Below are 17,175 nucleotides of genomic sequence, written 5' to 3' on the forward strand. Positions count from 1 at the left end.
TACTTATTTCCCTCATTAAAATGCAAATCAATTTATAACATTTTTGACATGCGTTTTTCTGGATTTTTTTGTTGTTATTCTGTCTCTCACTGTTCAAATAAACCTACCATTAAAATTATAGACTGTGATCATTTCTTCGTCAGTGGGCAAATGTATAAAATCAGCAGGGGATCAAATACTTTTTTCCCTCACTATATGTTACTAATGTAAAGCATTAGGGCAGATGAATGCACGCAAGGGACTTACCTTATTGGTGGTTCTGAATGGGAGTCTGCATGCAAGGGACTTACCTTACTGGTGGTTCTGAATGGGCGTCTGTAGATAGATACCCAATCAGCTACAGAAAGATGAATCCTACAGAAGCAGCAGATTCAGCTCCATTGATAAAGTGAAATCACGTCAAATCAATTTCAGTTGAGTACAGGCTTAACTGAATAGCAACAGAGACATAATGAAATATGGATTTTTATTGAATAGTTTTGGGTAGACCTTGTCTCTGAGGTATGCTCCTCTGAGCCAGATGCTGATGACAGATTGCTCTATGTGGGGCAGTTAGGGGTGGTGGAAAGGTGGAAAGTTGTTGGAAGACTGTCGCTGCAAAACAGCAAGTGAGAGACACAAGGTTTAAGTTGACATATGAATACTCCCCTAGATTTATTCCCATTGGTTGAAAGAAAGGAAAGTGATTATTTCACGAGTGAACCCATAGGTAATCATCAAGCATGGTGGAATTGCATTAGTGTGCCATGCTCATAGGCTGAAGTTAATAGATGAATGACATTCTGCACGCTTGCTAATAGTAAAGTAAAAGGAGAGACGTGACCCTATGCTGACGAGGTAACATTATGACACTACCATATACAGTAAATGCCTGCAATGCTGATGAGGTAAAACAAGCGATGTGAATTATATTGTGTTTACTAGATCAATTAAATGTGACAAGCCATTCAGACCAGCCTTCCTGATTGAACTTTCATAAACTACATTTCAACACATTTCAATTTGTTTTCCAGTGCTAGAGCTTGTCACGTTGGCAAGAAGGATCGGGAGACAGAAGCAGGAATGCGTAATAGGGTTTTTTATTACACCATAAATGACGGCGTGCCGTGTAAAGGCACGGGGACGAAGACCAAACAAACACGTACACAAAACACAGGGTTGAAACCCAAACAAAAGAGCGAGGAGTACCTCGAATAAATAAAACATGATTAACACACGGGACGAGACACATAATCATCTGCGCAATCCACAAGGGCACGAAAGCCCAAAACACACATCACAGGTACTCACATGCACCAACGGACATTGTAACAATAATCGACAGCCCAATGGAAACCAAAAGGCACATAAATACTAATCAGTGGGAATAGGGGACATGTGTGGTAATGAAAGTTCCGGAGGAATCCGTGACATGCTAATGGTAATAAAATGAAAAAACGGAAACATAAGTTCAAATTCCAATGCTATAAACAGGACAAAACAAAGATATTGGTATAAAATACTTTAATAAATAATTGGATTGTTCTAAAAACAAACAAAAATGTCACTATCAAACCAAGACGCAACTGCTCTTTTGTACAAAATAATTACTATGTTCTGCACATTCAGCCCATTCTCTGGGGCTAGTGGGATTCTGCTGACTGGATATGGGTAATGATTTGAATTATTTTATTTTTGCATCATCAAAAAATAGAAAACACAATTCTTGTCAGAGAATTACAATATTAAACTGTAAAGAACAACAAAAATCATTTTCACTACCACCACTGAGGTAATGCTCAATAGATTATCTTCTTCTTTCTTAGTGCAGATGCAGAATACAATACAAACACTGGACAACAACCACAACAACAACAATAATAAAACTTGTTCCCTTCATTAGACCAGTATTGAAAGCAGAAATCCAATGCACCACTGTAGGGCTGGGTAACTGAGTGCTCCTGCCCAGACAAAGATTAATCCAATGGATTGCTCTGATCATGAATTTAATGGCCTTGAATTTAATTCTAGTTACTCCTGATTCTGACCCAAATCACGATGATAAGAGCACGCTAGCACTGCTTCTGTATCAGATCAACACAAACTATCCATGCACTGGTACACCCAATGCCAGAGGAGGCTGGTGGGAGGAGCTATAGGAGGACGGGGTCATTGTAATGGCTCGAATGGAATAATGGGACCGAGTCAAACGTGGTTTCCATATGTTTGATACTGTTCCATTAATTCCAATCCAGCCATTACAATGAGCCCGTCCTCCTATAGGTCCTCCCACCAGCCTCTTCTGACCCCTGCATTATAATAGGACATTCTAACGTTCACATACAGTAGCATAGTGAATGGGAGATGGTGAGCCAGCATTCACAAGGGAAACTCCCAATCGATAGCACCAATTTAAGCACCAGACAAGGACAAGCCTAGAACTAGAACTAACATCTGTGCTTACTGAAAATGTTAAGTGTTGGAACATAATCAAATCAGAAAGCAAAACAAACAAGCACTTAGAATAATGTGTTTCTGTCAGTGCTTTTGTGATTAAGGGGGACCCTGGATATTGTCCATAAATCTGTATAAAACCTGGCCTGTGTCAACAGACACTAATAAAACGGAATGACATCATAAAAAACGAACAAAACATAAACAACCTTATTCTTTAGAATAACTATAATAAAAAAGGATTACTTAAGTTACTAAATTCAAATATACACAGACATGTTTATATTTACATATATACATTGTTCAAAGAAACACTTTTGTGGTAATATAAAGAGTTGTGGAAGGACATATTTTCCCTTTATATGAATTGTTAAGTTCTGGATCAATTCTTTGAATGAGATGAAATAATAAAAGAAGGGCTAAAGGAACGTTCTACCAAAGCAAATAGTGAAATAATAAAGCATAGGCCTGCAGGAAGTGAGAGAGCAAACGGCATGTTATAGGGATATACATAAGGTCTTTAGAAGCATTGACATGTCATGGAAAATATGTTTATGTTTCTAAACTAATGCTGATGTCAGGTGTTATACTGCTTATAGCTTTCCAAAGGTCTTTTACAACACCTACTCATTCAAGAGTTTTTTGTTATTTTTACTATTTTCTACATTGTGGAATATGGAATCACACATACGGAATCATGTAGTAACCAAAAAAGTAAAACAAATCAAAATATATTTGAGATTCTTCAAATAGCCACCCTTTGCCTTGATGACAGCGTTGCAAACTCTTGGCATTCTCTCAACCAGCTTCATCTGGAATGCTTTTCCAACAGTTTTGAAGTAGTTCCCACATATGCTGAGCACTTGTTGGCTGCTTTTCCTTCACTCTGCGGTCCGACTCATCACAAACCATCTCAATTTGGTTGAGGTCGGGGGATTGTGGAGGCCAGGTCATCTGATGCAGCACTCCATCGCTCTCCATCTTGGTCAAATAGCCCTTACACAGCCTGGAGGTGTGTTGGGTCATTGTCCTGTTGAAAAACACATGATAGTCCCACTATGCCCAAACCAGATGGGATGGCATATCGCTGCAGAATGCTGTGGTAGCTATGCTGGTAAAGTGTGCCTTGAATTCTAAAGAAATCACAGACAATGTCAAGCAAAGCACCCCCACACCACAACACCTCCTCCTCCATGCTTTATGGTGGGAAATACACATGCGGAAATCATCCGTTCACCCACATCGCGTCTCACAAAGACAGGGCGGTTGGAACCAAAAATCTCCAATTTGAAACTGAATTTCCACCGGTCTAATGTCCATTGCTCGTGTTTCTTGGCCCAAGCAAGTCTCTTCTTCTCATCGGTGTCATTTAGTAGTTGTTTCTTTGCAGAAATTCGACCATGAAGGCCTGATTCACACAGTCTCATCTGAACAGTTGATGTTGAGATGTGTCTGTTACTTGAACTCTGTGAAGCATGTATTTGGGCTGCAATTTCTGAGGCTGGTAACTCTAATGAACTTATCCTCTGCAGCAGAGGTAACTCTGGGTCTTCCTTTCCTGTGGCGGTCCTCATAAGAGCCAGTTTCGTCATAGCGCTTGATGGTTTTTGCGAATGCACTTGAAGAAACTTTCAAAGTTCTTGAAATGTCCCGTATTGACTGACCTTCATGTCTTAAAGTAATGATGGACTGTTGTTTCTCTTTGCTTTTTTGAGCTGTTCTTGCCATAATATGGACTTGGTCTTTTACCAAATAGGGCTATCTTATGTATACCACCCCTACCTTGTCACAACACAACTGATTGGCTCAAACGCATTCAATTCCACAAATTAACTTTTAAGAAGGCACACCTGTTAATTGAAATGCATTCCAGGTGACTACCTCATGAAGCTGGTTGAGAGAATGCCAAGTGTGTGCAAAGCTGTCATCAAGGCAAAGGGTGGCTATTTGAAGAATTTCAAATATAAAATATATTTTGATTTGTTTAACACTTTTTTGGTTACTACATGATTCCATATGTGTTATTTCATAGTTTTGATGTCATCACTATTATTCTACAATGTAGAAAATAGTAAAAATAAAGAAAAACCCTTGAATGAGTAGGTGTTCTAAAACTTTTAACCGGTAGTATGTATGTATGTATATATATATATATATATATATATATATATATATATATATATATATATATATATATATATATATATATATATATATATATATATATAACCTTTTACATAATTTTACTTATACAAATGACATTATTATACCAAGAGAACAAAGTAAATAAATGCCCACAGTGTGGGTTAAGGCATATAAGGACTAAATGCACTAGTAGTAATGTAGTAGTGCAGCGCCTGCCTCCAATGGCAGTGCTCTCGCCAAAGTCACATGATACACAATCTTCTCAGTGACACGATGTGGAAAAAAAGGGCTCTCCTTTAAAGGGAGCAACAATTTGTAAACCAAAAAAAGAAAGTAACTGAAATTAACTGAAATGTTAATTTGCAATGTTTTAAGTAAATAAGAAGGCTCCATGTTGCAGACAGAGAATAAAGTCAAATGAAATGTAAAACGTCTTAAATCTTTACTATTGGTGCTAGTCTTTTTCTATTAGATAGAGACATCATCTTTAGTTTGAGAAGTCCCACCTCTAGCCGTGCTCATACATAATGATCTTTGACATCCTCACTGAAGCTGGCAGCGCTGAGGTTTTTACACCGGTTGTCTTTGGGACTGTACACTGTCCGGTGGTGGGTTTTAACAGGGGCGCTACGCATCGTACAGATCACCCCCCCTTTGCCCATCACTCTGTCCTGCACTCCTGCCAATGAGCACTTTTGTGTGGAGCACTTGTCTAGCTCCATCCCTCCCCTCCTCAGCTCCTCCTCTCCGTCCTCTTCCTCCTCTCCCTCAGCCCCATCACACGTCCGGTCTGGAGGGCTCATGAGTTTCTTGCATTCGTACTGAATGTCTTTGTCTAGGTTGTCTTTGTGCTGTGGCAAGATGACCCTCAGCGGCTCCAGAAGGTTATTGACAGTGCTGTCCTCCACTGCAGACTCTCTCTCACGCTCTTTTTTCCTCTTACGGGTCCACCACACACACACCACGATGCAGAAGATCCACAGCACACTGAACACCACGCACAGCACTGGCACCAGGTGGTCTGGAGACAGAAAGACCATAAAATTATACTTTACTATCATGTACTGTAATGCTACCTAATCGAAGCACAGTATAAAAACATGCAAAAGTTAAACCAAGTCGAGTCCAGTCACTCACCCACAGACTGGGGCATGACCTGCGTCTCCACTTTGACCTCCACCACGGCCAGCATGACGGTGCTGTTGTGTCGTTTGGACAGGGCACCGATGATGGCACTGGCAGCCTCCTGAATCTGATCACGGTTTCCATCCCGCTCCTGACCATCCTGATCATAAGACTGGAGGAGAGGGAGAGAGTAGGAGAAATGGTGAGTCAACACAATAGGTGAGAGAGATTCACTCCTAGTCCTAACTTCTCACATACGCCCCTGTAGAGCACAAAGCAGGTCTAGTTAATTGCCTAATAAGTGGACCAGAGAGTCCAGGGGGAGCAGAGGGAGATTAGCTGGATGCTGTGCACTTTAATTAGGATGAACAATGGAGAACAGGCCAGCTGTGGCTCCCAGCTAGCCAGTCAGTGTGAAGAATGATAAGAGTGAGTCAGTCAGCAAGACTCCTCTTTCTTCTCTCTGGGAAAGCAGCTGCTCATTCAAACACACACACACTGTGACACAGAGCCCCTCACCCCATTCTGACATCTAACAGCCTCTAGGCTTCAGAGAGGACTAAACCAAAATGGCGCCGGAAGAAATGGCAGCAGTTTTACGGGCCCCCAACCAATTGTGCTATTATGTTTTTTTTCGCGTTATTTGTAACTTATTTTGTACATAATGTTTCTGCAACCGTATCTTACAGCAAAAAAGAGCTTCTGGATATCAGGACAGCGATCACTCACCTCGGATTAGACTAAGATTTTTTTCTACAACAAGCAGGACTTGTTGTACACCCGACAGGGCCAACATTCCCGTTATTTGCAAGAGGAAGCGACGCAGGTACAGAGGACAAAGAGCCGGATGCCTCGTGAGGACCCGCAGAAGGCGGGTGGGAAAGCTGCCGTTACCATCAATACTACTCGCCAACGTGCAATCATTGGACAATAAATTAGACGAGGTACGATCACGAATATCCTACCAACAGGACATCAAAAACTGTAATATATTATGTTTCACGGAATCGTGGCTGAATGACGACATGGATATTCAGCTAGCGGGATATACGCTGCACAGGCAAGATAGAACAGCACACTCCGGTAAGACGAGGGGGGGCGGTCTGTGCATATTTGTAACAACAGCTGGTGCACGAAATCTAAGGAAGTCTCGAGATTTTGCTCGCCTGAAGTAGAGTATATTGTGATAAATTGCAGTCCACACTACTTGCCTAGAGTTTTCAGCTATAGTTTTTCGTGGCTGTTTATTTACCACCACAGACAGATGCTGGACGTAAAGACCGCACTCCGTCAGCTGTATAAGAAAATAAGCAAACAGGAAACCACTCACCCAAAGGCGGCGCTCCTAGTGGCCGGATACTTTAATGCTGGGAAACTTAAATCAGTTCTACCAAATTTCTATCAACATGTTAAATGTGCAACCAGAGGGAAAATAATTCTAGATCACCTGTACTCAACACACAGAGATGCGTACAAAGCTCTCCCTCGCCCTCCATTTGGTAAATCCAACCACAACTCTATCCTCCTGATTCATGCTTACAAGCAAAGATTAAAGCAGGAAGCACCAGTGACACGGGCTATAAAAAAGTGGTCAGATGAAGCAGATGCTAAACTACAAGACTGTTTTGCTATCACAGACTGGAACATGTTCAAGGATTCTTCCGATGGCATTGAGGAGTACACATCAGTCACTGGCTTCATCAATAAGTGCATCGAGGACGTCGTCCCCACAGTGACTGTACATACATACCCCAACCAGAAGCCATGGATTACAGGCAACATTCGCACTGAGCTAAAGGGTAGAGCTGCCGCTTTCAAGGTGCGGGACTCTAACCCGGAAGCTTACAAGAAGTCCTGCTATGCCCTGCGACGAACCATCAAACAGGCAAAGCATCAATACAGCGCTAAGATTGAATCATACTACACCGGCTCCCATGCTCATCTTATGTGGCAGGGCTTGCAAACTATTAGACTACAAAGGGAAGCACAGCCGCGAGCTGCCCAGTGACACGAGCCTACCAGACGAGCTAAATCACTTCTATGCTCGCTTCGAGGCAAGCAACACTGAGGCATGCATGAGAGCATCAGCTTTTCCGGATGACTGTGTGATCACGCTCTCCGTAGCCGACGTGAGTAAGACCTTTAAACAGGTCAACATACATAAGGCTGCGGGGCCAGATGGATTTCAAGGACGTGTGCTCCGAGCATGTGCTGACCAATTGGCAGGTGTCTTCACTGACATTTTCAACATGTCCCTGATTGAGTCTGTAATACCAACATGTTTCAAGCAGACCACCATAGTCCCTGTGCCCAAGAACACAAAGGCAACCTGCCTAAATGACTACAGACTCGTAGCACTCACGTCCATAGCCATGAAGTGCTTGAAAGGCTGGTAATGGCTCACATCAACACCATTATCCCAGAAACCCTCGACCCACTCCAATTTGCATACCGCCCTAACAGATCCACAGATAATGCAATCTCTATTGCACTCCACACTGCCCTTTCCCACCTGGACAAAAGGAACACTTATGTGAGAATGCTATTCATTGACTACAGCTCAGCGTTCAACACCATAGTACCCTCAAAGCTCATCATTAAGCTAAGGATCCTGGGACTAAACACCTCCCTCTGCAACTGGATCCTGGACTTCCTGACGGGCCGCCCCAGGTTATGAGGGTAGGTAGCAAAACATCTGCCACGCTGATCCTCAACACTGGAGCTGCCCAGGGGTGCGTGCTCAAACCCCTCCTGTACTCCCTGTTTACCCACGACTGCATGGCCAGGCACGACTCCAACACCATCATTAAGTTTGCAGACGACACAACAGTGGTAGGCCTGATCACCGACAACGATGAGACAGCCTATAGGGAGGAGGTCAGAGACCTGGCCGGGTGGTGCCAGAATAACGTCTTATGGCTTGAATCCCGTTAGCGGGATTGATATGACAACAGCCAGTGAAAGTGCAGGGCGCCAAATTCAAAACAACAAAAATCTCATAATTAAAATTCCTCAAACATACAAGTATTATACACTATTTTAAAGCTTTACTTCTTGTTAACCTGTTAGGGCTAGGGGGCAGTATATGCACGGCTGGATAAAAAAAATGTACCCGATTTAATCTGGTTACTAATCCTACCCAGTAACTAGAATATGCATATACTTATTATATATGGATAGAAAACACTCTAAAGTTTCTAAAACTGTTTGAATGGTGTCTGTGAGTATAACAGAACTCATTTGGCAGGCAAAACCCTGAGACATTTTCTGACAGGAAGTGGATACCTGATGTGTTGTATTACCTTTAAACCTATGCCATTGAAAAACACAGGGGCTGAGGAATATTTTGGCACTTCCTATTGCTTCCACTAGATGTCACCAGCCTTTACAAAGTGTTTTGAGTCTTCTGGAGGGAGATCTGACCGAACAAGAGCCATGGAACGATGATGGCCCATTAGACACCTGGCGCGCGAGTTCATGTTGGGTACCCTCGTTCCAATACGTTATAAAAGAGTATGCATTCGTCCACCTTGAATATTATTCATGTTCTGGTTAAAAAAGGCCCTAATGATTTATGCTATACAACGTTTGACATGTTTGAACGAACGTAAATATATTTTTTCCCCTCGTTCATGAAGTGAAGTCCGGCGGGCTTAGATCATGTGCTAACAAGACGGAGATTTTTGGACATAAATGATGAGCTTTTTTGAACAAAACTACATTCGTTATGGACCTGTGATACCTGGAAGTGACATCTGATGAAGAGAATCAAAGGTAATGGATTATTTACATAGTATTTTCGATTTTAGATCTCCCCAACATGACGACTAGTCTGTATCGCAACGCGTATTTTTCTGGGCGCAGTGCTCAGATTATTGCAAAGTGTGATTTCCCAGTAAGGTTATTTTTAAATCTGGCAAGTTGATTGCGTTCAAGAGATGTAAATCTATAATTCTTTAAATGACAATATAATATTTTACCAATGTTTTCTAATTTTAATTATTTAATTTGTGATGCTGACTTGACTGCCGGTTATTGGAGGGAAACGATTTCCTCAACATCAATGCCATAGTAAAACGCTGTTTTTGGATATAAATATGAACTTGATAGAACTAAAAATGCATGCATTGTCTAACATAATGTCCTAGGAGTGTCATCTGATGGAGTTTGTAAAAGGTTAGTGCATCATTTTATCTGGTTTTATGGTTTTGGTGACCCTGTCTTTGAATTGACAAAACATTACACACAACTCTTGTAAATGTACTGTCCTAACATACTCTAAATTTATGCTTTCGCCGTAAAACCTTTTTGAAATCGTAAAACGTGGTTAGATTAAGGAGATGTTTATCTTTCAAAAGGTGTAAAATAGTTGTATGTTTGAAAAATTTGAATTTTGACATTTATTTGGATTCAAATTTGCCGCTCTTGAAATGCACCTGCTGTTGATGGAGTGCACCACGGGGGGGACGCCTGCGTCCCACCTAGCCCATAGAGGTTAATCCAGCCACAGTGTCTGATTTCAAAAAGGCTTTACGGCGAAAGCAAACCATATGATTATGTTAGGTCAGCGCCTATACACAAAAAAACACAGCCATTTTCCAGCCAAAGAGAGGAGTCACAAAAAGCAGAAATAGAGATAAAATGAATCACTAACCTTTGATGATCTTCATCAGGTGACACTCATATGACTTCATGTTACACAATACATGTATGTTTTGTTCGATAAAGTTCATATTTATATCCAAAAATCTCGGTTTACATTGGCGCGTTATGTTCAGTAATGTTTTGCCTCCAAAACATCCGGTGATTTTGCAGAGAGCCACATCAATTTACAGAAATACTCATCATAAATGTTGATGAAAATACAAGTGTTATGCATAGGATTATAGACACACTTCTCCTTAACTTCTTGGTGACAGGGGGCAGTATTCGGAAATTCAGATGAATAACATGCCCACATTAAACTGCCTGCTACTCGGGCCCAGAAGGTAGGATATGCATATTATTAGTATATTTGGATAGGAAACACTCTGAAGTTTCTAAAACTGTTTGAATGATGTCTGTGAATATAACAGAACTCATATGGCAGGCAAAAACCTGAGAAATAGTCCAACCAGGAAGTGGTTTGTAGTTTTTCAACTTATAGCCTTTCCAAACTACAGTGTCTGTGGGGTCATTTTGCACTTCCTAAGGCTTCCACTAGATGTCAACAGTCTTTAGAACCTTGTTTCATGCTTCTACTGTTACTGGGAAGAGAATAAGAGCTGTCTCAAGCCTGAGACCAACGAGTTGTTTACTGCGCAGGCACACAGGCACGCCGTTCCTTCTTTTTCCTCTGTAATGAATACGCTATTTTCCGGTTGGAATATTATCGAAGATTTATGTTAAAAAGACCCTAAGGATTGATTGTAAACATTGTTTGACATGTTTCTACAAACGGTAATGGAACTATTTGACTTTTTGTCTCGGGTTTTGCGCTCACGCATTATGCCTTTGGATTATTGATCTGAACGTGCAAACAAAACGGAGGTATTTGGACATAAATATGGAGTTTATCGAACAAAACAAACATTTCTTGTGGAAGTGGGAGTCCTGGGAGTGCATTCCGACCAAGATCAGCAAAGGTAAGTGAAGATTTATAATACTATTTCTGAGTTTAGTTGACTCCAGAACTTGGTGGGTAACTGTATAGCTTGCTTTGATGGCTGAGCTCTGTACTCAGAATATTGAACAATGTGCTTTCGCCGTAAAGCTATTTTGAAATCTGACACAGCGGTTGCATTAAGGAGAAGTGTATCTATAACTCTTTCAATAACTGTTGTAAATTTTATTAACGTTTATGAGTATTTGTAAATTGATGTGCTCATTCACCAGTTGTTTTGGAGGCAATACATTTTCTGAACATCACGTGCCAATGTCAAATCGGGTTTATGGATATAAATAATAACTTTATCGAACAAAACATACATGTATTGTGTAACATTGAGTCCTGGGAGTGTCATCTGATGGAGATCATCAAAGGTTAGTGATTAATTTTTGCTGTATTTCTGGTTTTTGTGACGCCTCTCCTTGCTTGGAAAATGGCTGTGTGGTTTTTCTTGTTTAGGCGCTGCGCTGTCCTAACATAATCTAATGTTATGCTTTCGCTGTAATACAAATACAAACTCCTCGAAAATCCGAAAACTTCCATTTGGAAGTGTGTTTTCTATCCAAATCTACTAATGATATGCATATCTTAGTTTCTGGGCGTGAGTAGCAGGCAGTTTACTCTGGGCACGTCAGTCATCCAAGCTACTCAATACTGCCACCATCCATAAGAAGATAACAACCTATCCCTCAACGTAACCAAGAGAACAGGGCACGCCCCCAACATAACCACGAGGACAGAGCACGTCCCCATTCCCATCGACGGGGCTGTAGTGGAGCAGGTTGAGAGCTTCAAGTTCCTTGGTGTCCACATCAACAACAAACTAGAATGGTCCAAACACACCAAGACAGTCGTGAAGAGGACACGACAAAACCTATTCCCCCTCAGGAAACTAAAAAGATTTGGCATGGGTCCTGAGATCCTCAAAAGGTTCTACAGCTGCAACATCAATAGCATCCTGACTGGTTGCATCACTGCCTGGTACGGCAATTGCTCGGCCTCTGACCGCAAGGCACTACAGAGGGTAGTGCCTACGGTCCAGTACATTACTGGGGCTAAGCTGCCTGCCATCCAGGACCTCTACACCAGGCGGTGTCAGAGGAAGGCCCTAAAAATTGTCAAAGACCCCAGCCACCCCAGTCATAGACTGTTCTCTCTACTACCACATGGCAAGCGGTACCGGAGTGCCAAGTCTAGGACAAAAAGGCTTCTCAACAGTTTTTACCCCTAAGCCATAAGACTCCTGAACAGGTAATCAAATGGCTACCCGGACTATTTGCATTGTGTGCCCCGCCCCCCCAATCCCTCTTTTACGCTGCTGCTACTCTCTGTTTATCATATATGCATTGTCACTTTAACCATATCTACTGTACATGTACACACTACCTCAATCAGCCTGACTAACCGGTGTCTGTATATACCCTCGCTACTGTTATTTTTCACTGTCTTTCTACTGTTGTTTTATTTCTTTACTTACCTATTGTTCACCTAATACTTTTTTTGCACTATTGGTTAAAGCCTGTAAGTAAGCATTTCACTGTAAGGTCTACACCTGTTGTATTCGGCGCACGTGACAAATAAACTTTGATTTGATTTGTGGCCTCTTACTGAGAACACACCGTTTCTGGGTCTGTACTGATACAGATACATAGAGTCAGCTGGATGGGACTACTCTGCCAAACTCAGATCCAGAACACAAGACTCATATTAGGTTGAAATAATACGACTTCACGATCATGTTGAGTTAAGACTATTCCATAATGGTCTAACAAAGCACAACTAACATCACTGTAAGCCTTTAGAGGGTCTATGGAGTTTAATTATTAAACTCAGTACTAAGCTATGAGGACATCAGACACAACACCCTCCATTAAGGGCTTAGTGCCCTGTAGCGCCTGATTTCCTGTGTCTTACTGGAGAGGAGAGCCTGGGTGGCCACGCCAGTCCGAGAGAGAAAGAAACAGAGTAAGGTGTTCCAAAGTAAAGCTAAATGCCATCCAGATGTTCAGGCGAAGGGCGTCGTACTTCAAAAGGCTCTCCACACTTACAAAGAGGAAAAGAAAAGCTTCCAATTTTACAAGTATACTCTGGAACCCATTTATAATGACAAATTAAGTATGTGATTAATAAAGTGAAAGAGAGAACAAAATGGGGCGAGGCCCTCGTGGCTAACTGAAAGAGAGGAGAGAGTGCCTGTTCTGGCGGGTGACAGTTAGAGGTGAGGAGGAGGTAAGAGGGGATCATTGGCAGATGCCAACAGCTCATAGTCTTGAGGTGGGGGGCTGAGGTGAGGTCGGAGTGGTGGGGGGGGTTGGTGTGAGGCACTCACCATGGCAACCTCCACGGCGTCACTGTTGGAGTAGGACAGGTCACAGAGAATGAGGAGCGTACGTTCCTTAGCCAGGGTCTGGGTGATGGGAAGGTACCTCAGCTCCGAACAGATGTTCTCCACAATGGTACCCTTTGATCAGCACACACACACACACACACACACACACACACACACACACACACACACACACACACACACACACACACACACACACACACACACACACACACACACACACACACACACACACACACACACACACACTCTAATTCTCTGGCAGAGGATGTGGTCGGAGATTCAGGTCTAGTAAAACTAAGTCAATAATCAAATATGCAAATAGAATCGTATATTTTTTTGATTAAATATCTTATTTAATGTTAGTCAGGTAATGATGTCGTGCACTCACCTGTGGAACTTGGTCTCTATTGAAGATGAGTGTGAATCGGGCACAGCTGTTGTCCAAGTAACCACAGTTGGGTTCACACTGAGTGTGGAGGGGCGGTGGGGGGTCAGGGGTAGAACACACACCCCACTGGTGGCATGGCGGGGTGAAGCAGGTGAGGAATTTGTGCTCTACACACTCCTGTCCTCTAGGACAGGGGGCGATGCTGTCTGGACCGGAAGCAACTCTATGGAGCAGACAGGGCCGTCGGCCACACTGCACCTATACACACACACATACACACACACAGAGGTCGGAAAGGCAGCTCACACACACACCTTCACTGTGAGTAACAAAACCATGCAAGTCTCACCTTAGAACAGCGCACACTGCCGTTGACACACTGGCAGGTATTACACTCCTCCTCCCATCGACTGCCATGAGGGAACTGCAGGCCGGAGTAACGACAGGCCTTCCCGATCCCTATGACTGCAGAGGGGAGAGAGAGGAGCAGGTTTAGGACTAAGGCAATATCAGGCTCAGCCCTTAGAAACTCTTCCTACCACACATGGGTTCAATGGAAGAAAGTTCCCCTACTCCATGGATACAGTAATAAAGGTATTTCCTCTATAGCTGCAGTGTACTCACACTCTTGGCAACGAGGCCCAGCCCAGCCCAGGGGACACACACAGCGGAAGCTGTTGATCTCATCTACACAGGTAGAACCATAGGCACAGGGAGACGTCTGGCACTCATCTATGTCTGATGGGGAAACGAGAACATTACTACACACATATCTCTAGTCTACTGCAAGGCACCTAGCTATAATATCATCATAACAAGGTAGGGGCTGGTTGGTTCTCATGTCTGGAATCCCCTAGTGAAAAATAGACCCTCTCTGAAAAGGGGAAAAGGAAAGAGGATTGTGTCTGAGAATGTCAGACTGAACTGACCTGTTTGCAGAATACAGCTGACCTGTCCTCACAAGAGAGGCTGGAGGTTAAGATAGGCTTCCTAATCTGTCCCTCACAAACAATCAGCTCATAATTCCCCCGTCACCTTTCACCCCTGAACCCTCCAATCTGACCCCACCACACCCCTCTGGTTCCCAGGGACTCACTGATCCGGCAGTCTGGTCCGGCGAATCCCGGGGCACATTCACAGCGGAACCAGTTTACACCATCCACACAGACACCACTGTTATAGCTGGAGGAAGGAAACAGAACCACACATCAATACATCAGCCCATACCATTGGCACACGTGCAGCAGCATACAAAAGGCTGAAGACTCAGACTACAAAGAGAAAAAAGCCTTGACAATCTCAGGTCTAGATCCCAGCAGCAGAATCCTTAGGTAGGAGACTAGAGACAGAGACTGTGGTCACTAAAGCTGATCCCTTATCAATGTCCAAACTTCAGATGCAAATCCCAAAATGACCCCAAAATGACCCCATACCCCCCCCCCCCCCCCCCCCCAACCCTAACCCTAACCCCCCCGCCTAAACCACCCCATGCTCAGGGGTAAGTAATGAAGAATTGGACGAGGGGCATCCCCCCACCCACTGTGCTCATCCCCCTGTCAGTCAATGTGGTGGCGGGAGTCTTTGTCCACTCAGCCCCTCTGATCCAATGGACCCTGGAATACCCAGCTGTCAGGCCCTGTTCTGTAGAGGAGTCAGGGATACACACACTTCCCCTTTCACACATACACCTCCACAGAACAAACTTTAACAGGAAATCTCTAAGCATTAAATTAAATTTGCGAGATGAGCGGTGTGTGGGAGTCATTTGTTCCTGCTTTGAAACCAGAACACTGAGAGATTATGCTCTGATATCGGTGCATGTGGGTCTGTGAAGAGATGGGACAGCCTTATAAGACATTAAAAGTATTTTGGTTTCTTCAATATGTTCAACTTACCAGGGGGTAGGGTTGCAGTCATTAGTATCTGTGAAGAGAGGGGATGACACAGAATAAAAATCAGACATATGTTTTAGTTTATGATTATAACCTGAAGATAATTCAGTAAATTGTGCTTTACTCTGAGCACATGTGGGCCCCTCCCAGCCATCCTTGCAGATGCAGGTGTAGGCATCACCCCCTCCGACACAGGTCCCTCTGTTCTCACATGGGTTAGAGTCACACGTGCTGTTCTTGCCTGACAAGAGAAATCAAATAGGATGAGTTTAGAACCTATATTCATGTTTCTTGAACAACAACAGCATTACTCCTATGGAGCGTATATGGACCAGAGATCTATTGGACTTTCCCTTGAATGACATAGCTAAAAACAAGCAATAATAGATTCTTACCTGTGTTACAGGTGCTGCCGCCCCACCCTGACAGACAGGTACAGCGGAAGGTGTCCCCGTGGTCAAAGCACGTCCCCCCATTACTACAGGTACTGGAGTCACACTGGCTCTCACGTGAGTGGCAGGTCTTGCCCTTCCAGTTGTCCTGGCATTGACAGTAGAAGTCATTGACCAGGTCCACACAGCGACCTCCGTTCTTACAGGGGTTCCTACTGCACTCATTCACATCTGGAACACCACCACCACGGATCAGTTAGAGAAACACACACACCATGGAGAGATAGAGTAAAACCACCCAGGGACACACACACACATACCCATGACACACAGCGTGCCCTCCCAGCCGTCAGGGCAAAAGCACTGGAAAGAGCTGATCCCGTCGATGCAAGTTCCTCCGTTCTTACAGGGAGACGACACACAGTCGTTTACATCTGGGAGGGAGAGAGGAATGAATGAATGAGGATGGGGATGATGAGGAAGACAATGATGAAACTGATGAAATCAGTGGTGTGTTACAGTAAGGAATGGGATGTTTAGACTCATGGTATGATGATTGTGATGATTATGATGATAAAGTCAATGATGTGTGGTGATGATGATGGTGTGTGTGTCTACGCACTCTCGTGACAGTATGTTCCAGTGAAGCCCGGTTCACAGGAACAGGTGAAGTTCCCAGCAGGTTGGCTGATGCAGCGTCCGTGGGGGCCGCACACATTGGACGAGATGTACCACACCCCTTCCTGTGTGTCGTTGGTGGCCACAGCGACAGTACAACTGTCAATCACTGAGATCAAAACAGA

General features: G+C 43.3%; 1 protein-coding gene across 2 annotated transcripts in view; it reads right to left on the bottom strand.

Moving 5' to 3' along the window:
* Positions 1-1,063: 1,063 nt before the first annotated feature.
* Positions 1,064-17,175, bottom strand: part of LOC106610964 (protein jagged-2) — a 40,579-nt gene continuing 24,467 nt past the window's right edge. For both annotated transcript variants that reach the window (XM_014210710.3, XM_014210709.3), the window contains 12 exons: positions 16,995-17,159; positions 16,693-16,806; positions 16,376-16,603; positions 16,105-16,221; positions 15,984-16,011; positions 15,185-15,270; positions 14,713-14,826; positions 14,438-14,553; positions 14,089-14,346; positions 13,680-13,811; positions 5,716-5,875; positions 1,064-5,599 (listed from right to left, as the gene is read on the bottom strand). In XM_014210710.3, the coding sequence (XP_014066185.2) occupies positions 5,097-5,599; positions 5,716-5,875; positions 13,680-13,811; positions 14,089-14,346; positions 14,438-14,553; positions 14,713-14,826; positions 15,185-15,270; positions 15,984-16,011; positions 16,105-16,221; positions 16,376-16,603; positions 16,693-16,806; positions 16,995-17,159 (2,021 nt within the window). In that variant the 3' untranslated portion in view covers positions 1,064-5,096. The remainder of the gene's footprint in view (positions 5,600-5,715; positions 5,876-13,679; positions 13,812-14,088; positions 14,347-14,437; positions 14,554-14,712; positions 14,827-15,184; positions 15,271-15,983; positions 16,012-16,104; positions 16,222-16,375; positions 16,604-16,692; positions 16,807-16,994; positions 17,160-17,175) is intronic.

This window comes from Salmo salar, chromosome 09 (genome assembly GCF_965601325.2).
Source record: "Salmo salar chromosome 09, fSalSal1, whole genome shotgun sequence".
NCBI classification, from domain to species: Eukaryota; Metazoa; Chordata; class Actinopteri; order Salmoniformes; family Salmonidae; genus Salmo; species Salmo salar.